Here is a 23,323-nt window from a genome sequence, read left to right on the forward strand (position 1 = left end):
CAGCAAGTTGCTCGGAGATACAAATCCGACAAGCTGAGCGATTAAAATATTCGCTGTCCTGAAGACAGCGAGTGCCAGGACGTCTTTCAACGTTTGCACTTCACCATAGCAAGACTCAGCCCTGTTGAATACGCTCAATGCTGAGTGCTCGACACTTAAATAGCTCCTTCCATTTTGGGAAGAGATTAGGAAAGTATAGCAGCAGCTATTTAACATGCAGGAAGTGCAACGCGTACAGGGGAGTTATCAATCACTCCCGGCAGATGGTAAATGTATCTCCTTTCACCACAAACTGAGCAGCAAACATTCAAATTCATCACCAAGACAACATATTTAAATCCCCTTCTATTTTCAATTCATACGTTTTTCAACTGCTAAGTAATGAAAATCAATATTTTCGCCCACGCCGCTGGGAGAGAGCCTGGGGAGCTCTGCCCGGCCGGGGAAGCTGCGCTCGGCGTGTTTCAGCCACCCAAAGTTATCCACGACAAAGTCAGATGTCCCATGGGCAGGTTGGATTTCTGGCTACGGCAGCGCCAACTGGCCACAGCCCAGCGAGCTCCGGTGGAACAGCAATTTAACAGCAATTTAACAGCACTTTTAGGAGCACTTTTAGCAGCACTTACACATCTAGGGAGGAGGCAGCGTGTCCGGCACAGGGTGGTGGAGATGGGCTCAGCTGACCTCAGCTCCCCTTTGTGGGGGAATTTTGGTAAAAGTAGGACTTGCACGCTTTTAGCTGAAAATAGGAGACTGGTGCTCCTCTTGCACAGGTCATTACTAAATTTCAGCTTCATGTGGGTGTTTCTTCAGTGCCCAGTTATTTAAAACTCACCTCACAAAAATGAGATGAACTCCAAATGAGACGCATTTAGCACAAGTAACTCACATCAGCAACACCCTGTGTGCGCTTTACTTGAGCGGACAGAATACGCACCTCTGGGCCTTATCCCGAATCAGAAACTCCTACCTGCTGAAGTAAAAACATTTTTCATTCTATTTTGAGTCAAAAACCTGCCAGAATTCCCTAAAAGAAGACATCTCAAAAGACACCAAGATGATTGCTAACAGCACTCACCTGCGATCACACGCAGGAGGTAAACACCGAAATAACGAAAAGGCCCCGTGTTTGTCTTAAGATAAAAAATTTATTTTACAATCTTATAAAGCAGCTTTACATTAAGCACAAACGTTGATCCATTTACTTTGTATATAAACATAGTAGAACCTTTCCTTCTGCAAAAAGTCATGTCTTGCCGTATATAAAACTAACATGTGCACATTGTGCTTAAACTGCAAAGTCTGTACAGCTTTACAAAGGACTACCCTTTACAAGAGCATCCTGTAAACAATTTATTGCATATTTAACACATGGTGTATATCCCACATGTAAAAATGTAGAAAAAATAAAGTACAATTACAAGGTGAATGAAAATAGCAGCTTTCAGTGAATGTCTTGCACAATGGCTGAGAAAAAACAGCACTGCCACACTTGTACAGTTGTGCTTGTGTCACTGGTTTGCATATACCCATGCGTACGATGTTTCCAATGAAGTCTATGTACAGTAAGCCTCATGGAAAGGTTAAACAGATCTTAGTCCCTAAGACCTTTGTCAGTTTGTAGACTGAAAAAGCACAGGAATAAAAATTTTAAGTGAATTCAATGACCTTATGGGCACCGATGTCCAAAAATCCTCTCCCACTGCATAACTCTATTCAAAAAAAAAAACCAAAAGCAACCAAGCAAACAAAAAGGAGAAGCCCCCACACTAATTCTCTTCACTTCTACAACCTCTGGTGGTGGTGGTGGTTCAGTTTGTACATGTGCAAAGGCCAACAGAAATGCAGTGGAGATATTCGGGATAAGGTGGTCTGACACGACCGACCGCGCTGGCATTGCCAGCCATCGCTTCTGAGCTCATCTACCTGCTGGGCTGATTCCAATGAAGCATCACTGCACTTTTAAATTGACATTAAAAAGGGGAAAGAAAAACAAAAATAAAAAATAAAAGAGGAAACTGTGGCCTCAGTAAGGCACCGGTACTGCCTCTTGAGCAGTACCCAAATAGTCTCTCTAGATTCCCCAAATCCAAAATGGGCAAAAGATGGAGGAAACACGCAGGAGAAAGATGTTTCTGTTTGTAGTGAGGACCAGTCGTTTGGAAAGGAAGCACATTTTTCTGGGTTGTTTTCTGTGTGTGTGCACACGTGTAAGTAAAAACAAAAAAAAAAAACAAACACAAAAATTCACCTCTGCTAACTTTGGTATTGAAATTTCTCCTGTGACATCCACTTTTCACATTAATTGATATGATCATATAGCATGCGTTTGCAGAGATCAAGTAATTATAAAGTTGCTTCAAATATCTGCAAGAAATAGAAAAAAAAAGCATTATAAAAGAAAGAAAACAAACCAAAAATCAAGATGCACATTGTCCTTGTGCCCAGCGCTTCTGTGATTCGAATCAGCTTTGTTCTCCATACAAACACCGCAAGCTCAGCCCCCGCCTACACATACAACATGTAATAGGATCAGTGGAAAAACCCCAAAGCTACTACATGTCCTTACCACGCTGGTGCATGTCGGGAGCTTTCGAGCCCGGGACTCGGAAAGCAAACACCAGCATGCCTTAACAGAGCTGATGACCTGATATTTGCTACGCTACCAAACTAAACAATACCGATCTAGTGATGCAATCGGTTGGTTTTACTCCCCTGCATCAACCAGGAACCTCCACGCTAAGAAGGCAGACCCGCGGTGGGCGTAAAGGAGTTATAAATACGAGAAAGAAACCGCCTGGTTTCTCCTGCTTTACGACAGGAAAGGAAAAGCGTTTGGGTTCTGATGCGTTTGGTTATTGCACAGGTCCCCTTGCTCGCTCGGCAGAGCCACGACGACAAAGCACAGCGAGTAAACCAGGGCCGGGGACGGAACGAGCCCCGACCATACGAGCGAGACGGCCGGCAGAGGCGAAACTTGGTGTTAAAGCACAGACAGAGCTGGAAAGCCCTTTGGGTAATTTACATTTTTAAAGTGCTGGATATACCTAAGCAGGTTAAAAATGAAAATCGCCATAGGACAGCATTACCTAGCTCAAACTAAATTTCCTGTGCGCTACTCAAGGCGAGCTCCACGTCACACTCAGGGATTTACTACAGGTCTCCCAGCGAATGAAGTTGCCAATGTTGACAGAAACCTCTCGGATGGAATTAAAAAATACAGTACAAAACACTGGGCTCCACGACACGAGATTCCAGCTACCAGGGAGGACGTGACACCAGCAAACCTCGTAAATTTGGCTTCATAAAAAAGGGGTGCCATGGTCGCAGGCTTTCCGCAGCCCACGTGCCCCACCGAATTGTGCTTAACGTGACGTGACTTTGAAGCCTGAACGCCGTCTGTGGGGTTTCTGCCCACACATCTTTAGAGAAACCATACAGATAAAGGATCTCCGTACAGAGAATTAAAAAAACTGGGTGTTTTTCACCCCCAAGAAAAGAATCCATATAAAAAGAAACACCTCGGAAAAGCTACACTGTCCACTACCCAGGCTACAAGGAAATACACACCGACTGCGTTACACCACAGGATCTACACACAGAACTCCATTTTCAAGGAGGCCACATACTAACTTCTCAGGCAAGTGCTGGATTTTAGAGACCTGTATGGCTTCTGTAAATATTTTCCTGCAAAACGGAAAAAAACAAAGACGTCCCCCAGCTCAGGAGCACGAAGGGGTTTTGCGTCGTGGGGCTAACTTCACGGTGGAGCACTAAGGACAGGCGAGCGAGCCGAAGTTCCCGAATCCTACCCATCAGACCCAAATATTTTCACACTGGAATGCAATAATTTCAGGAGATCAGTTCTAAGGATCACTTCTTTGAAACGGTCTGTAAAAATTGAGTATGCAACCTTTTAGAAATGCACCTCCGCCGAGCTCCGAGGAGCCAACCCAGGCCGACAGCAGGCACGGGGGCTTTGGTTGTCAGCTCTAGTTGTGCTTTGCCCTGCCGCCCCGCAGGTAGCTCTTCCACCGCTTGACGAACTCTTTGAAAATCGGGGCCTCGTCGATGGTGCTGAGCAGCTGGAGCTGGTTGATGTGGGTGGTGTGATAGTCCCAGCGGGCCAGGTTGGGAGCGGTGCCGAGCATGAAATGCCGGAGGTCGTAGATGGTCCCTGAGCCGGTGTCGTAGAGGGGCAGCATGGCCTTCAGGGACTCCATGCCCCGCTCGTAGAGCACCCGCGCCTCCTTCCCCAGCTTCTCCCCGGCCGTTTCCTTCAAGTCATAGAGCCCGATCAGCGAGTACATGAAGCCGTTGAGCACGAAGGAGCTGGGCGAGGTGGGGTACTCCTCGTACCAGTCGTGCCTGTTCATGAACACGGCTTTCACCCCGTGCTGCTCCGACGGCAGCTTGTAAGGCGCCGTGGCCCTCAGGGCCGAGCTGAGGAACGTGTGGTCCTTCGTCAGCAGGTAGGCCCGGACCAGCGTGGAGATGGCCTGGCCCTGGGCCATGGCCGAGTACCAGCCCGGGTCCAAGGACTTGAAGCCTTCCCCCAGCTTCCTCGTCACCATGATGGGCCAGCCGCCCCGCTCGTCCTGGTTCCTCACCAGCCAGCTGCTGGCAGCAAAAAAAGCCGCCATGTGAGCCGTGGCCGATATGGTGACGTTGTCGAGGAAGCCCCTTCCCTTCGCTACCAGCCTGACCACCTTCTTAGGCATGATTTTGGTTTGTTTCACGGCCTTCGTGTTGGAGAGGCCCACGCCCTTCCGCAGGTCGGTCACCAGGTCCCTGGTGACGGTGCTCCAGCTGGTGCGGGGCCCGATGCCGTAGTAGATGTCGCGGTCCTTGAAAGCGATGAGCTGCGTGTTGGAGACGTAGTGCACGGTGAAGAGCTGGTTCTTCTCCGTTGTCTCCAGGACCACGGAAATGCTCCCGTTCGTTACGAATTTGAGATCAAAAGAGATAATGAAATCCCGGCTGTTCCCAAGCTGCAGAGACACCCCCTCGGTATTTTCTGCAAAACAAACAAACAAAAACCTGTCAGCCGTAAAGCCCTCGTTTTTTCAAAACTCTTTGAGATAGCGAGTGAGAGTGCAGCTTCCAGAGGCAACCAGTTAACAGACAAAATCCAAACGCTTTTAGGGTAGCTGATCAATAATTCACGCGGCCTCTTCTTTCCGTACATGTATTATTTAATTAAGCATAAACCTCAATCCGTGCGCAGCAGCACCAGGGGCTCCACAAATTGCTTGGTCCAACACTTTGAAAAGTGAACAACAGAGGGGTGCAGAAGGGACTGGAACAATTTGGGGCGTAGGAAAGCTAAGGAAAGGCGAGTAATGGGGGGATCTTACTCAGTTGGTGACAGGAGGACACAGAGCTGGATTCCTGCAGCACACATGGACAGGATGAGGCTCATCAGCCACGTTGCAAGCACAAAAACCCCAAGCAGGCATTAGGATGACAAGAGAAAGACCAGGGGAAAATAAATTCCCCTCTCTGAGCGTGCCGGACACCTGAAGTTGGTGTCTCGCTGTCTCCTCTTCAGTAGCTCAAAATACAAGACAACAAGCACCCTTTTGTTCCAAACTGGAAATTTAACTTGGCAGAAAGCAAAACAAAACCGGGGCGTCGCTGGTAGAGCTGCATTTCTGAATAAAGCTCTGCTTTCAGCAAACAAGCTGGGAGTGCTGAGAAGCAAGTATTTAGGATCCCGCTGGGACTAACATTTACATCTGTGATTTTTTCTTTCCCAACATGTTCCAAAACCCAGCGCTCTGATTATTTTAACGGAAGGAGAAAATAAATAATTTTAACACGTTAGCCTTTCTATATTATTTTCTAACCTCTCCATTGGCAAAACTCAGTTTAATTAAAATATATCTATGTATATTAAATAAAGCTCCTAGGCAATACCACATAAAGAAACCCGGTGTTCTCTCTCAGGCTAGATTTTAAAATGTAAAATCAACTCCTCCCCAAAAAACCTCCACCAGAAGATCAAAGGGCTAATTAGTTTGTAAGGCTGTGCGCAAATCCTATAGCTTTGAAGGCACAGAGGGATGATAAACACTTACAGACAGTCATTTTGAATTAATGGCTTTTCACCGAATAAAACTCTCCTGTGTGAGGCAATTGTTTTCCTTTTTTTTGCTACTTCTTGATGTGTGAAATATCCCATAAATATTTCTGTGCGCAGAAAGTGGGTTATGGTCAGCCTTCCCTGAATAACAGAGGCTTCTCCCTATCTCCCCAGCTAATCTATTGCATTTTGCATCACGCCCGTTTCCACATCTCGCACTGGAGGCTGCTATTGTAGCGTACCTATTATTTCGACTGAATGTCATGTTTTCAAGTCTTTGAAAGCAAAAGCTTCCCTCCTTTGAGTTTGGGAGATCAGCATCTGCCTTTGGAAAAAGAAAAAAAAAAAAAAAAAGGCAGAGCGCTTTGCCACGCAACATTTTGCTCCGATGAAGAACCTAATTAAAAAAATCGCGCTCCCGATTCCTGTCAGCCACGTTTTATGGTTCCTTGTAAATAAATGCTCGTGTGATACCAAAGTGAATTATAATAGAGGAAAAGTTTTCAGAAGCGAAGGAAAACCAAAGGCTGCCTGTTCTCTGCACAGCCTTAAGCACCCATAAATCCATTACTTAAGGCCATCCAAGATGAGTGGATGCATACTGTGGCCTTCAAGCCCCACAGATTACTCTGCCATCAATAAAGGATGAGGAGAGAATACATAACAGATCTCTTAGCCTTTCCTCTCCCTGTATTTATCTACTACAAAGACACGAGAGTGTTCGACATTTTTTCCCTAGAGACCCAGGCCTAAGGTGCCAACTGAAAATTACTTCATTGTCTTTTTAAGTAATGGACTCATTAATTCTAATGGGTATTGATTGGAGAAAAATACATTACGTCCTTATTAATGAGCCTGTCCTAGCACAAAGGAAACCCTTGCATGAAATAATGAATTTCTCAAAATAAACCTCTGCTAAGTACAAAACAGAATATTTTAAAAGTCAAGAGGCAGCAACAAAATGCACCTCGTGCCCCTATGGGCGACAAGAGCCTGTGTGCAGCCCCAGACCTCCAGGATCAGCCGGGACGTGGTGGGGGCAGCTTTGAGCAGCACCTCGAGTCGCAGGAGCTGGGAGCTCCAACATCACGTCTGTGCTGGCCAGGAGTCACCGGAGGAGCTTTTGGTGCCCCTCTATCCATAGGGTTTGCTCTCCTCCCTTAAAGAGCGGTGTAAAAACCCTTAGAAAAACATTTGTTGCCTATGCACGATCGCTCCAACAAAGAAGCTGATCTAATTAGGGAGACAGATCCTTCCTGAAGCAGCAGCTCAGGGCAGAAAGCACAAAAAAAAACCCATCCCCTGCCCTCTGAAAATACCGACACTGTACGTGTGCACTTGTGCCCTGTTTAAGGCTACCTGAGTTAACCAGAACTGAGGGCTGCACGGTGCTCCAATTTTGCAAAAATAATTGCATCCCAAAGAAGAGAGGCACAGGGTCCAACCGGCCCGTCACACGTGCTCCATTTGCTCAAGGCTGAAAATAGCCTTTATCTGTCATCTCTCAGCAGAGGCTTACCACACGTCAGCACCACTTCCCAGCCTTCACAACTGGTTAAATATTTTTGCTTCTATTTTGGAACAGAAGCTAAAAGGCTCAGGAAACGCGAGCCGAGCTTCTCTGTCAAGCTGCATTGCCCTCCATGTGTACATCCACACATTTTTTCATTAAAATAACGGGACTGCAAAAAGCAGCGCTGGAGAGACAACAGAAGAAAAGAAAAACTCCAGAGGGAGAGGAACAAAACGGCATTTTCGGGAGAGGTTATTAAGGATGGAAAGTCGCTTAGGATGTCCAAAACCACATTAAATCGTGGAAAGTTAAAGCTCCCTCGGTACCATCTGAGCAAATGAACAAACGTGGCTGAGCTGCTAGATATTTACGATAACCCACCTGGAGCAACAAACTGTTTAACACTTGTGAACTTGGCTTTGTCGGGCACTGTGGAAAGCGAACAGCCCTTGGGTACCGTCCACTCCGCGGACCTGCCGGCTTTGTCCTTGTCTTCGGCTGTTTCGTACACCTCGATGTGAGGTGGCTTCTCCGTCAGGTTCTTGCTGTAGTGACTTAACCCATACTGTGCAATCTGGATGGGATAGAAATAGCCTTGAGGTCCCCACTGCGTGGATAATGGTACACCTGCGAGAGAGGGAGAAAATGAGTGTTTTAACAGCACATCCTCAAAAAAAAAACAGCGTTTGCAGCCCCGCACACTCCTCCTCCTCCATTCCCCATCACTGCTTTACTTCTGGCGGATGATATTTGTAGGCGTCGCTGTGATTTAGGCTCACGGAAAGTCCATCTCCAGGAACGAATTCCTCCCATTTACACTGGCATCCGTGACCAGCCAGAACTGAGCAGAGGGGAATGGCAGAGAAGTCCTTATCGTGGCCTTCCATGCATTCTCATTTAATTGTTTACTGAAGCATCATACTTATTTTAAAATACATTTAAAAAGCCCTAATAGATTTTTTCCCCCTACCCTGGGGACCACTACATCTCCAGATGATGTTACGTACAGCGCAATCCCTTTAACGCCGCATCAATCTTCTCAAATTAAGTGTGTGAGCTCTGCCTACGTTTCGGATAGAGCTACTTGATGCTCAGAGAGCAGCGTAGCAGCACCCACAAACTGCTCCAATTACCTGTTCCCTAGGTCTCTCCCGAAGTCTTGAGTTTTTTTGGGAACAAACACCCAACCTCAGCATTTAAATCCAAAGTGGGAATCCATCACCGTGACCCTCTTGCAGGAAACCCAGCACATTTAGCACCGTAAGCCTTTGCACGCACAAAAGGAAGATGAAAACAAGCAAGTTGGCATTTGCACCATTTTCCCCTTTGGCAATGTCAAGCTCAGAAACTAATTTTGCCCGAAACCTGGTGCAACGAAAATACTGCTTAAACTCAATGGAAAAAGATAGGTTTTTCATACATATTTCTGTGCTTCGCGCTCCTAATAAATATCACTGATGGAGATGTGATGGCTGAGTGCTGCCTGAAGAGAAAACCATCATGGGAAACATTTAAATATCGTGTATTATCTCAACTCCTGAAAGCCAGCTCGCTCATTAACGTTAAGCATTTTCAGTTAAAGAGTGCATTCAGTGAGACTGAAAGATGCAAAGAAAGAAATCTGCCGTAAGAGCTTTACTTGAAATTTATACAAGATGACAAGATTAAATTCTCCAGGTCATAGGACATAACAACACATTAACCTTGCAAAAAGAGAGAAGGTGAAAATGTAACACGAGGCTTTTATCACGCCACAATATGAGAATTTCTGGGGCTGGAACGATGCAAGGCAAGAGCCTAAAACTACCTGCGAAAATGTTTTAATATTAAATCTCCTTCTCTACAACACACAACTATTTCTCCAATCTATTTGCTGGATGCCAATAACTCTCCTGCCTTCACAAAAGCCAGGCTCTGGCACCACATTTCACGGTGACAGCTCTTAAATCACATGCTGCAAAAATGCGAGGTTTATAAATGACTAAGCAAATTGGCCAGCGTTAGCCCCGCTTGTTTCTCGAGGCTTAAGCAAAGAGAGCAGCAAAGCGCTGAGCCTCGCGGTCCCCGGTGGGCACATTTGGCCAGGCAAGAGGCTGCAGGATCCGCTGCCTCGGAATTAGTTCTTACCGGATTTAGGTTTTTGACTGAAGCGCTGCATTTCATACAAAAACTGGTGGTGCTTCCAGACCTACGTCCTACCCTCCAACAACAAAACAAGCACCCAGAGCTACTATTTATATCCCCAAGGTGATTTTAGCCAGCGATTACCCCAGCAATAAGCAAGGCAAACCCCTCTCAGCCTCTCACAGCCCAAACCTGAGCAGAACAACACTCACACCAGGGATTTGTATCTACCAGGATGAGTTTGCACCTTTGGTCACAAAGCATGGGGAAGTCCCCGCTCAGAGCAGGCTCGTCCTGCTCTCACGGTACCCTCAGCACCTCCCTTTCCCTCTTTTGTATGACCACTTTCAGAGCAATTCCTTCAAACCCTGCCTTTATTACAGGAACATGGGAAAAGAGCTGTGATGGTGTCTCCCTCTCTGCTGACACCAAAATAGTAGTAACAGAAATGCTGAAAAACACTGTGGTGAGGCTCTTTAAAACAAGCGTAGGTAAGATTCAGAGTTCAAACTAAGAAATCATCCCTTTTAATAGCCTAATTTAATTGTCACATTACATAACATCTACCAAAAAGTTTGCGAGCTTCCTTTCTCCAAAATGGATTTGAGATTCAGATAAAGAATACTGAATGAGAAACGTGCGTTTGGGGGATGCCCAAGCTAAGAAAACAAAGAAACCTTAAAAAAGACTGGCATGCCCCGTGCATTTGTTTGCGTGAACTCTTCACAGACAAATTAATTGCTCGACATGGCAGCTCTCTGCAGTGACCGTACCAGGGGAAGGGCTCACATCAACACAGCAGAGCAACACCAATCACTGCGATGTGTGAAAATTAATGTGTTTTAGTCCTTAAGCGAAACCTGCTCTTCAATTTACAAGGGGTCACAGTATCACATTCTATAATAGTTTTTTTTTTTTTTAAGTCATTAATTTTTTAATTTGAAACCCAACAAGCATTTCCTGCGATTAAATCTTTGCCAAGACACGGGGAGACCTTGCCTACTAATTACCGACGGCGCAGTTTAGCGAAAGCACGAACTGGAGAGGTGCTTTAATTTGATGTGAGGACTTAGAAGAGGAGGCTCTAAGAGCCTTTCAAGCCCACGGGCAGTTCTTCGAAACCTCCCGGCATCGCTCAGGGTAGCTCAGCCTTTCCCAGCGCCCATACCCTGATTACTCAGAGCTTGCACAAGGCCAGGCTTTGACAGAGCTAATCCCACGCTGAGCAAAACATCGGTGGCTTTTCCGGAGCAGCCCACAGCGGGCGGATGGTCTGACCGGTATAATTGGAGCACCGCCCTGGCCACACAGGGAGCGTGGATGTTGTTAAAGCACCGTGAGCACAAAGACAAAAGCCGAATGTGGAGCAAACGGGCGGTGTCACAGCTGCTGCTGGTGCCGTTTGGCTCAGTGAGCATCAGCCCTGCTGCTGCACCCGTGTCCGCAGGGAAGGGGGAGTCTCCGCAGAAAGCAGGGCCAGGCCTGTGGGTTTTTTTTTGGTTTTGTTTGCTTGTCTGATAAATACTTTTGGCTCCCTGACAGATGCTGCAAGCGTCGATGACCATGCCAACACCTGACAGCAGCACTGCAAGAGAAGTGTCCTGGCCCTCAGGAGATGGCTGCGGTAACACCAGCGAGGCAGGAAGGAAGCTGGTGAAATCCCAAAACTCGGTATGACGTTGAGGCTTCCACAAGACTTCTCTGAGTAAAGGGATTTTTATCTGGACCACCACGACAAGATTAGGAGCCCTGTGCATCTCAAATAACAACAGTAAATTTAAGAAGCATTTCAACTATTAAAAAAAAAATGCTGAACACAAACCTTCAACACCACTTATGCACTTCACTCTGTCTCGAACCTCTACGTTGTAGCCCTCGAAGGACATAAAGACCCCGTCCGGGTGGTAAGGTGCTCTTTGTGTGTATACTTTGGAGTAGCTATGAGAGAATTCAAACCTGTCATAACCATCGTACTGAGCAATTTTCCCATAAACCTCAAAGTATTTCTCTACCCAGCTGAACGGCAGGAAGACCTCGCTGCCTTCCCTCCTCCCTTTGATGGTGTGCTCGTCGTTGATCAGACAGTCAATCTCCTCATACTTCGGCCCCGGGGCTTTGTTGAAGCCTCCCACGACGGGGGGAGCCTTCTGCTGCTCCTGGGGCGAAGCCTCCTCGCTCTGCCGGCCCCCGTCGCGTGCGGGCCCCTTGCTGCTGGCGGCGGCCCCGCGGCGTTCGAGGCTGCCGGGGCTGCGGGGGAAGGGGCCGGCCCGGTCCGAGGAGCATCGGTTCCACAGCAGCACCGTCACCAGCGTGAAGAGGGCGCAGATGATGATCAGAGTCTTGTAGTTGACCCGAGCTGCCAGGCAACGCATATTCACACCATACCTGCAAAATAAATGGAAAACGGGGTTAGGAAATGGTGCTCAGCAGGCCTGACAGCAGAAATGTTCACAGAATCACTGAGGATGGCAAAGAGCTGCAAGGTCGCCATGGCCAACCATCAACATGACCTACAGAAGAACCCCATCGTTAAACCATCTCCCTTTGTAGCTACCTCTATGAAGAGATATGTGGTTGTGGAGCCACATAAGATGGCTCCACAACCACATGTCTCTTCAGTACCTCCAGGGATGGGGACGTCACCACCTCCACACCATCCCCTCGGGTCCTGGTGCTGTCCCCAAGGGGCAGAGCTCAGTACCTGCCCCTCTGTTCCCCTGAGGGAGCTGCAGGCCGCCATGAGGCCTCCCCTCGGCCTGCTCTGAGCAGAGCAAACAACCACAACATGGAGCCACCTCTGGCTTGGTCCTCAGATGCTCCTCATACACCTCACCGTCTTTTCACCATCTGTTGCCCTCCTCTGGACCTACTCTTTCTACATCCCTGGCACTGTGATCCAGCCTTTGTTCCTGCTGGTGATCACCCCATGGTCTGAGCCATCACCACCTCCCTGTAGGGCCTCTCTACCCTCAAGGGAATCAACAGCTCCTCCTAATTTAGCATCGAATAAAGCACCAGCAGAGCCTTGCTTCAGTGTAAGGTGCTGCCAGGTGCACCCCGTGACAGTATTTTGTGAGAAGGGGACAGGTAGGGACACCTAGAAGAGCATTCGTTTTTTTTTTTTCCAGCTCTACCCTTCATTTCTCCAGACAATTGTACCGAGCAACGATTCACCCCGGGCTGTGATAACACAGCAGCATGGCACGCTGTGAGAGGCTGAGAAATCCCCTGGGGATCGGTGAGCAGATCCTCTCCAGCACAGGAGGAGGACAGGCCCTCAGCAGAAAGCCACCACCTCCAGCACAGCGAGAGGGCTGCCAGCAGAGCAGCCCTACGAGCACAACCTAAATCAAAACCAGCCGCAATCGCTGACATGAAAAGGGATGTGTGTTTTCCCTCTTTATTATTGCTTAAAAGCACAACAGCAAGCTATAAACAGCTTCGGAGATGAGACTCAGTGCCGGATCGATATGCACCTCAGATGCACTTCCAAAACAGCATGGTGCGTGGTGAGGAGCACGGTGCTGGCACCCGGCATCTACGGTGCTCTCGGCTCCTACAGCCCCCACAGAGGCTGAAGACTGTCCCACAGACAGACAAACTTCCACAGACATGCTGGGGACTCACCGTGCTTGCTCCTCGAGTAGAAGGCAGAAGCCACAAAAAGTCTCTGTGCTTTATTTTTCCCTGTGAGATGGATGTCCTGCCGCATGCTGTGTGCCCCAACACCGCTGTCACACCCCAGCAAGGAGCAAGGGTGAGCAGCACAAAGACAAAACCCAGAAGTTTGAGTGATTTTTGTATCGTAGCCCTGAACTTTTATCAGCGCCAAAGCCTATCTTAAGATGCATTTGGGCTTCCCATATCAGAGCCAGAACTGAAGAGGGGAACCAAAACCCACCGAGCTCCTGAAGAACGCGTTCCCCCTGGAGCTGTCCTGTTAATCGAGGGGCTCCAGAACCCGTCCCAGTCCAGCCGACAGACACCCACACAAGTTCACCACACACGAGGAAGAGCAGTTTCACCTCAAATTGCCTCCCCACCTTTTTTATTTGTAACTGGAAACAATTATCTCACACCAGTTTTATGCTTCCACACCGTAAGCACCATCTGGTCATTTAAAACTGGACTTTAAAAGATAAGTGTCTTATTTTCTGAAAGCCCAGTTTACTGCAAGCTTTTAGAGAACATAAATTTATATCTAATTGTATTTTTATGGAAATGCTAGCATAAGAATAAATCCAATTTTCTGCATCAGCAGATAATTTTTAGTGATGATGCTTTCAGGATGACCCCAACAAATACGCTCTGCTCTTTTTACACACAGGGATAATTCACTTTTAAACAGGGAATAACGTTTCTGACACACTTCACCCCTACCTATAAAACTCCAAATTAATTAAACCATCTGCATCACCGGGGGACAGCGAGAGGGAAGGGGGAACACCACCACCACCACAATTCTGATGCTCCCATTACGCCATGTTTTTAAAGCTGAGCCTGGGCGCGCCGTTACGATCAGCTCTGATTTCATTTGGGTTGTGCTTGGAAAGCAGAGATGCAATTTCCCACCCTAAAAAGAGCAGGAGGGATGGGGCATCCTTCTCGCCCCAGCTGCAGGGGTGTCACAGACCGGCCCCAAGACAAGAGTCCAACCGCATCCGGGGCTCCGTGGTGAGGCTGCTGAAATATTTGGCTTTTATCAACTAAAAACAAACCAAAGAGGGCTCAGAAAGCAAAGTGGAGTATTTGCAGAGACCCATCGCGTTAAATCTCACCAGTCACCGAAAAATCTAGAACTATCAGTGCAGGAGGGAGGTTTATTGCATGTTAAATGGGTAGATGGATTTTTTTTTATTCAACGGGAGAAGAAAGAATTCAGGATTTCCACAGCAGAAAGAGGTAATTTAAACCTGCAAAGGGACTCTGTTAAATTGCTTTATTCCCTCGCTACTCTCATGAAAAGGATTTCATCGCGTAATACTTAAAAGATTTAAGGAATGAGAGATGGAAAAATATTTCAAGGTCTGAAATAACAAATCCATGAGACCCAGGTTTGTTTTCTCCCCTTTTTGCTGGACCACGTAAGGGCTGAGGCTGTGCCCCCGAACACCCCCGGCCCGAACCTCAAGGCATGGGCTGTTCACCACTCGGTCCCTATCCCCCAGAAACGCTGGGACCAGGACTTTTTGAAGTGCAAATGCTTCAGTGCAGGCAAAAATTCCTCCAATTCCTCTGCTGAATTAGGACTGGGGGCTACAGGAGCTGCCGGCAGGACCCCGTGCGTTGCTGTAAGGCGCAGCCCCAGGGCTCACGCTCCTCCTGGAAGAAGCACCCAAGCAATCTACAAATTACTGCTGGCTTTGTTTTCCTCTGCTTCTGCACTTGCTCTACATGCCATCATTAAACTAATTAAAATGCAGGAAAATAACATTTCTTACAGAGCGAACGGGTTTGCGGCCCCCAAAAGGGATGCATTTAGAGACGCTTATTTTTGCCAGCTCCAGTGAGGTGTCAAGGCCTCGGAAACATCATTTTTAGCATAAAGAACAACGGAGCTCCATAAATATAAAGCCTTGCTACCACTGCTTTCTTACTCATGCCTGGAAAAAGGACAAACCTTGGTGCTCCACGCTGTGAGGCAGGAACCAGCAGTCCCTGCTGCGTATCAGAGTGACAGCTTCAGCTCTGGTACGCGTTTCTTAAAGAAAAGCAACTTATTTGCTGCAATATTTATTAAGAAGCCTCTTTGTACGACGGCTTTTTGAACTGCAGAACTGTGTTGAATATATTCAAAGCAGGAATTTCTCTGAAGCCCAAATCATTGTCAGATTTCCGTGTGTTCAAGGGGAAATGAATGTATATACACACACATTTATTTATATATTTGTAGCCCATGTATAAATGCATACAGAATTGCCAGACTTCCCGGGAAGTGGGGACACGTCTGGGGACACCTCTGTGACAGCGGCTGGCCGTGTGTACACTCATTCCTTGATGGCTAACACTAGTTTTTGCACTTACTCTTTTCCCTGAGCGCCGACGTGCCCGTTTCCCTTTGATCACCACCCGCAGCAGCTGAGGAGCCTCTTGCTGCAGTTCTGCACTTCGCTCCCGGGTCCGGGAACCAGCTGGAGAGCTCCCGTGACACTTAGCATTTCTTTGGTTTTCCAGGAACCATTAAAAGAAAACTATTTCAATAAACCGGTCCAGTTTTGTTTTGTTTTTTTTTAAGCTCAGTGGGAGTTACACAAGAGTGTTAATCCGAAAACAGAGTTACAGCAGATGCCACATCACATCCTCCCCCGAAGTTTTCCATCTCAGCCCGTTCAGGGATTGATGCGATGTTTCCCAAACACTCCCCACTTTTCCATAGTGCAATTTCTACGCACACAGTGCCTGCACCTATCAAAGATCTTCAGCCAAACCTAATTCTAACTGAATGTCAGAGCCTTTCATGAACTTAGCTATTTACCAACATTTCATTCCTTCCTCAAGGGTTTGTGTTTTTTTTTTGTTTTTTTTTTTTGAAAGTCTGTACGATCAACACCAAATTGTCCCTTAAACAAAAGGCAGGATCTTTTAATGCAAACGTAACAACTATTGCATTTACTGTCAAAACCAGTAAGAGGACTCTTTCTGTTTGAAAATCCCAAGATGACAGCACAGAATTTCCAGCCCGGGAACTCAGCTGCCTTTCCTCCCCCGTCACCGCGCTCTCTACAAAGCACCCGGTGAACAGGACAAGCCTTTGTATCAGCGTGAGCATCCCTGGAAGAAGAAAGGGAAGCAAACAGAAGAACAAAATCTGGAACCAGAAAAAGAAAACTGGCACTAAAATGATAAAATGAGTTTCTGCAAGAACTCCCAGTTTCCTTCAAGGCATCGTTCTGGTTAATCCCTCTTATGAGTTCAGAACGGCGCTGGGCACCGTGGGCTGGTGACAACTGCTCCCTGCAGCCCTGTGGAGCAAAGCTACGGCCCCCTGGAAAGCAAAAACACCAACCCCACTGCCAGGTAACTCGTGCCCATTGAAGGACCAGCCCTTCCCAACGCCTTTAAGAGGTTCCTTCTCTTGTTCTGCGCTCCCACCCCACGCAGCTCCCTTTGCAGCGAGCCGTGCTCAGCGGGACGCAGCGCCCATGCCAATTCCCATAGCGCATTTTCGAAACAAGAGATACAATAATTGACTTATTATTTCCGTCGGGAAGCTTGCCTTTCCACTGCCCTGACGTAAGAGCAAAATGCAAAATCCCTTTTCCTGCAGAGAGGCAGGGCCAGCTGTGGGCAGGCTGGGTGCCCGGGCAGGACGGTGCCACACGTGCTCCGCAGCCGCTCGCCTCCCTGCCTTTATTTTCCCTCGATGCCACCCCGGTGAGCCTGGCACCCATCTGGGTACAATCCCAGCACCACCATCCCTCAAAACAACGCGTGTCTTCCTGAACAAGTCACCTAAAATTAAAAAAAACACCCCCAAAAGCACCCTTCCTTACCTTCCCACCTTACCTTCGGTGCGCTTCACCAGTAACCGGCACGCAGCCGCCCGCTGAGACCCGGGAGGTCTCGGAGCAGCCGAGCGCACGGGCTCTGTGTTTGCTCGGCAGGAAGACGGGCAGTATTTTTACTTAAGACCAGGGATTTCTGCTGAATAGCGATAAGCTACCTATTTACTTTGAAGCCTCTACGCCGGGCTAAGCCATTTAGCGCAGGGAGAAAAAAAACCCGAGCGGCGACTGCCAATCTGAGATACGTTTAACCCAATATTTAAAGAAGAGACACTGGAACGTCAGTAATAGCCTGATCTAAAAGTTATACTCTGCTATACGCAAACCTCAGGCAGAATTTTCCCCCCATTTCCCATTCATTACACGCAGCAAAATGCTATTCGGTCCAGTCATTAGACTAGCCCAATGTTTTGTAACGGAGAGGATAAAAAAAAAGAACTCAGGGCTTGTTTTTAATAAGTGCGGAAAATTAAATCTTTTGGATAATTTAATATCAAAACTTCTCATCCTTTGCCAAAGCTTACTTATGCCTTAAAATGAGACATTTACGGATTATTGAAGCTTCCTGACAGTTCTGTGCTTCCCAAATGCGTTTCGCCTGCGTCCGAAACCTGCCCGTGCTGGCTCCTCGATGCCCTGCCTAAAACCCATACCTGTTGCCCCACGCTGGGGCATTTTGCACAATGCCACGCACCGGGGATAACCACTGGAAATATTCTGACAACACAAGAATTTATCAGGACCCGGCCAACTGGTCTGAACAGCCAAGCCTTGTGTCTAACCTTTTGTGTGTGCTTGATTTGTACAGAGCCCGCATTCAGCCGGTATTTTAATACACGGGGTGCTGTCAGGGTGGCTTCTTTCTTCCTTAAGCACGAGGAAATTGCAGCAGTGTACAAACAAATGAACGGATCTGCCATAATTGAGCACAGATTACCAGCCTCTGCCGCGGCTCTTTAGCACAGATTTACTGCCTAATCCTCGCTGCTTCCAGCTCTCCATCTGTGGGTTGCTGGACAGAAAGGATCTAAAATACGGGGAAGAAACTTCATCCAGAAATTTATTTCCAGTTTCCCCTCATGCCATGCATAACAGCTAACTGCAGGAAAATCCCAAAGCGACAAAATCTATTTATGTTTCTTGTCCTATAGAGCGAGCATCGGTCTTCCTCCTTACGCCCAGAATATACTGCATGCTTTGTAAAGTATTTATCAGGCTGCACTAATTAAAAAGAAAATCTACTACGGCTCGGAGCGTAATTGCAATCTCAGCTACTCATAAAATAAATAAATAAGTGCCAACGACACTGGGCAGGCAGCCACTTGGCTCAGTGCAGGCCAGGAGCTTATCGGGGTTCCTGTGCACACCCGCTCGGTCTGTGTGCCCCGGTCCCACTGCTCTGGAAGGACCACCAAGGTGCTTTTTTTTTCCTGATTTCAGTAAATTTCGTACCGGGTACCGCTACAGAACTTTGATGAAGTTATTTGTGCTTCCCATACTTCTCTGCCTTACCCAGACGACCAGTTCGTAGGACTGCTGCTGTAATTACGAGCCCATTCATTGCACAGTCCAATAAATCTCCTCACTTTGCAGATGGATTAAGCTATTAAACCCCTCACTAACGGCACAAACAATAACTCTGAAATCTAGCTGCTGCTCACAGAGGCATTACCATGCCTCCTTCCAAGCTATCACGTATTACAGTGTTACTACACAGATTAACGAAGCGGAAGACAAAACCATTCCATCAGTCTCCTTACATTTAGGCTCTGGAAGCGACGCGGCAATGCCCTAACGAGCCTCGAGGCAGCAGCACCAAGGGATGGGGCTCTCGGAGGAGCTGCTGGTGCCGTGGCAGGGAGCTGGGCTCCCTCCTTGCCAGAAGTGAGCCCCTTACGTGGCTGTGCCTGCTGCAGGCACTCGTCCTGGATGCAGGTGGTACCAAACCCAGCTCAAAGCACTTCCCAAAAAGCCTCAGCACGTGTCCGCCCCGTTAGCTGTGCCCTCCTGGAAGCTGATCACAGCACCAAGGGGATGCTGGCGGGGAGGAAGCAGCTCTCAGCACGCTTATTTTGGGGATGGAGCCGGTGCCTGGGGAGCTCCCACCAACAGCCCCAGTGACTTTTAAGCAGTATCCGAGCTGTCTGCTCTGCAAAGAGCCTGGGACCTGCAGGGAAAGGTGCTGCGACTGCTGTGCTGAACTCCTAGGAGCAGGTATATGTGCTGACCACACCACGGGCACAGGGGTTGCAGCTGCTCTTTTCCACCCTCCCCAGCACATCCCTGGCTTCTCCCTGCCACGTAAAATGAGTCATTCCGACTGTTCGTCTTCACGACATAAAAGCCCAGCCCCACAACAAGGAGGTGAAGCCCCTTGCTCGCACCTTTTCCCTCGCAGCGCTGCTTGGTGAGATGCAACGAGCAGGATGCCCATAAAGTTAACCCCAGTAAGCACTGGGTTAACATCCCAGGTAACACGGGGACAGCACCCGCTCCATCCCACAGCCCTCCAGCAGAGAAAAGCAGACTCCACACATCCCTCCTCACCCTTTGCTCTGCCCCGGGGGTGATGCTGCAGCCCCCGGCCACGCAGCAGCACCCTGCTCGCACCCCATGCCTGCAGCCTGCTTCAACCCACGGCTGCAAGCACCCCAAGGAGGGCTCACAGGGGTGTAATTCCACCAGTTATTTACATCGATAAGCCACGTGTTTTTACCTGAGCACAAAGCCTGGCTTGATTAGCACAGGTTTCATCCCCGAGCTCAGCCTCTGTGGTATCTCTGCCGCCGGCTTCTCCAGCGCAGCCATCGCTCTCGTCCCGCTGCCTCAACACCGGTCACATTTAATCACCAGAGCTGGCAACCCTCACATTACTCTGTCAGCTCCTATTTGTTACCGCCTTCATGTGAAAGAGACACGTTGCATCCTGAAGACGGACAGCGGCGAAATTTTAAATGCCCTTAAAACCCCGTCCGGCTCCCGCAGCGCTTCTCACGTCCGTGCCATGGAAGTGCTGGTGGCTGCTGTCACCGAGCAGCAGCGCGGCGCTCACTGCAACTGTTTGCCTTTCCCAAAATAAAAGCATCTGAGCACAAAAGTGATTTTTGTCCAGAAGTTATTTTAAGCGCTGTTTGGAAGCGGCGTGGCACAGAACGTTTAACAGCTGCCATCCTCGCAGCACATCACCCATGTGCAAGCTCTCTGTTAGGCAGCATTATTATGAAAAAGTGTGAATGTATAAAGAGGTTTTTTTAGTGTTTTTTAGCCACAGTGTCTAACATCTGAGCATCACCACCGCCCCACAGCCAGCCGGTGCAAGGGGAAGCTCGTGGCTCAGATCCCAGCTCTCTGCTGGAGGGCAGAACCCCGTAACCTCATTTCCCAACAGCGAGGATGTCAAGTCAAATTCCTTTAATGCAAGGACCGATCCAGTACCCCAGCAGTAATTTAAATTTTGATCGTGCCGCTGGAGAGGGGATAAACCGCTAAGTCAAGGTCTATTTAGCTCTAAGAAGTCAGAACACAGCTACTTCAGAAATCCTCCCTGCAGCTCAGCACTCCGCACGAACGTCTTTAAAGCTGCTAAGACAAAAGGGTCCAGGTTCCTGCTCCTGCTCCCCTTCTGATGGCACGATAGCAGACCATATGCACCTGGAGAAAGCAGGGAGGGAGGCCAGAAAGGGAATTTATTACAAAAACAAGGATCACTGAACATCAGCAGGGTCGAGACTACCATTTTTATAGCCATTTTTATTATCTGCAGTAAGAGCTAATCTGAAACACAACGTTTAAACCAACTTCACCTAAGGTCTACCACTGAAAAGTGACTTTAATGTGGGTTATGAACAGGCAGAAAACTTACCATTACTAACCTTGAAATTACTGGTCTTTGAGAGGAAAAAAGCTTGCATTTCAAGCCACAAATACAGGACTTCCAACATAATTTTAGGCCAGATTCAGGAACTGTACTAAAAAATCGTATTTAAGGTGTGCAGAATACAACATGGGAGAAAGCTCCCGGCCACGCATCACCAGGTTATACTTCTTAGCATGTCGAGAGCTTAGAGCAATACTCAGAAATACAGCAATGCTTAAAAAATAGCAAAACCCCTTGCTTAGTGATGCAGCTTTACCAAAACACAAAAGCCACGGCTCCCTTGGGCCTGGCATCGCCTGCTCCAGGACAAGCTCTGCACGTCACGCGTGGCTGCCCCGGTGTGGCTGGGGGAAGCCATCCACATCTCTCGCTTGTTTACCTGTCTCTACTGAAAACACTCACTGAGCAAACTAAAACACGAGCCTGAAGCTTTGTTTTCCTCATTTTTGAGGAGTGAGGGCAACACTCCTCATCAGAAACATCGCTCTGACAGACCCAAAGAGCCGCCAGGCTGCTGCTGGAGAGCATCGCCGCTGCTGCTTCCACCAGCAGATGTGTTTCCCCTGTACACTAATGGAAAAATACAAAACTTCGGACCAAAATGAGATTTTTCACTACCACTTCACATTTTCCTGGCTTATCAGAGACGTTTGGGGCTGTCTCACGCAGTTCCACACGTGTTAGCAGCCACGGCGAGCCGCTCGGTTCCTTCGCCCCGTTGCACGACGCAGCCCCCAGCACGGAGCCCAGCCAGGCTCCCTCCTCCTGCACCTTCCTGGGAACTGGGAAATCATGGCCCTAAGCCCTGAGCAGCCACAGCAGCCCAGATTTCCTCCTTCTCTGCAGAAAACTGCGCTCACACGTTCTGTTCTGACAGACCTTGAACACCAACAGGCAAGGAAAGCCTGCCGCTCCTGTGCCAAGCTCCTGCCAGAGCCCCGGGGACCCCTCTTGCCACCAGGAAGCCCCAAGTTGCTTCGTGCTTTCCACTCCTTCCTACCAGGATCCCCTTATAGCTTCAGCTAGAAAACCCCGATGATTCAACACATGATAGCTTTCTCCCAGCCATTCCAAGCCCGACAGGCAGTGGGGTTCAGCAGGAACTGCGGCCCCGTGTTTTCCTTCCCCGCAGCGCTCCACCGACAACAAGAGAGCCACAGAGCAGCGATGCCGGCGCTCCTGCTGCCAACTCATGACAATGCCTACAAGAATCCCATACAAAGCGCGCTCCAAAGTACAGCTCAGACATCTGGCATGTATTTGGCAAGCCTGCTTGCATGCAGCCTTCAAGTAAAAATAGAAGAGCCTTTCTAGTTCGAACACTGCCACCATTTAAAAAGGAGCGAGCGCGATGCTTCGGAGGATGCACAGCTGACCCTAAAAATCACACAAGGTTCATATCAAGCGGATGAACCTCCGTCCAACACCCTCAACAGAGTACAGTTTTGCTTGGTAATCACCAGCAAGCCTCGTGCAGCTTCTGTAGGGGATCTCACCTCCCAGCGAGCACAGCCACGCCAGGTCTGCAAAGCACAGCATGGCCAGAACCTGTTTCAGGGAGCAAAGGTGCTGGCAGGCCCCTTGTGCCACCCCAAAGTGCATTCCTGGAGACTTGCACACCTGCCAAGCCCACAACCCTGCTGCTTCGCTGAGTTTGTGGCTCGTTATCGGCACAAACCACTCAGTCATGTTCTTATATATTATGCAGGCAGATTGCCTCTTCCTTCTTTCGCTACACAAAAAGCAGAGGTTAAGGAAGCAACAGAGCTTACAGCAGATAAATAAAATTCGCTCTAAGTCAGAGAAACTGCCTAAAAGCGCCTCATTTTTATTGCTCAGCAAACCCTGATGCTGTGTGCAGATGGTTCTTCAGGAAGGAGTCGCTGCCTGGTGGCAGTCACCCAATTGCTGAATTAAAGGTTTCGGCAAAATTTTGCTGCTTCACCAAGTACTTCCAGAGCAAACGACTTGCACAACAACAAGCAATGCCACAGACAAACTTCATTAAAGAGATTTTCCCAGGAAGCCTTAGAAGCTGGGATTACAGTCACTTTCACTGCTATTTTCCCAGTTTTCACATAGAAACGAGCCAGCCACACAACCCAGCACGAGCAGGCACAGGCACCCGATGGGAGCCAAAGCAATGCAGCACAAGCAGGTCCCTGTTCCCAAAATCCCACTTTCAAAAGACAAAGCACACGTACCACACGCTGGGGACC

The 23,323-nt window shown here is 48.4% G+C and overlaps 1 protein-coding gene across 8 annotated transcripts in view; it reads right to left on the reverse strand.

Moving 5' to 3' along the window:
- Positions 1 to 1,128: 1,128 nt before the first annotated feature.
- GLCE (glucuronic acid epimerase) overlaps positions 1,129 to 23,323 on the reverse strand; it is a 43,902-nt gene continuing 21,707 nt past the window's right edge. For 5 of the 8 annotated variants that reach the window (XM_068695354.1, XM_068695357.1, XM_068695355.1 and 2 more), the window contains 3 exons: positions 11,545 to 12,107; positions 7,980 to 8,225; positions 1,129 to 5,017 (listed from right to left, as the gene is read on the reverse strand). In XM_068695354.1, the coding sequence (XP_068551455.1) occupies positions 3,993 to 5,017; positions 7,980 to 8,225; positions 11,545 to 12,094 (1,821 nt within the window). In that variant the 5' untranslated portion in view covers positions 12,095 to 12,107 and the 3' untranslated portion in view covers positions 1,129 to 3,992. Of the gene's footprint in view, positions 5,018 to 7,979; positions 8,226 to 11,544; positions 12,108 to 19,943; positions 20,183 to 23,323 lie in introns of those variants that run through there. The other 3 variants (XR_011100569.1, XM_068695351.1, XM_068695358.1) reach the window with 3 other exon arrangements.

The sequence above is a fragment of the Anas acuta genome, chromosome 12 (assembly GCF_963932015.1).
Source record: "Anas acuta chromosome 12, bAnaAcu1.1, whole genome shotgun sequence".
In the NCBI taxonomy this organism is placed as follows: Eukaryota; Metazoa; Chordata; class Aves; order Anseriformes; family Anatidae; genus Anas; species Anas acuta.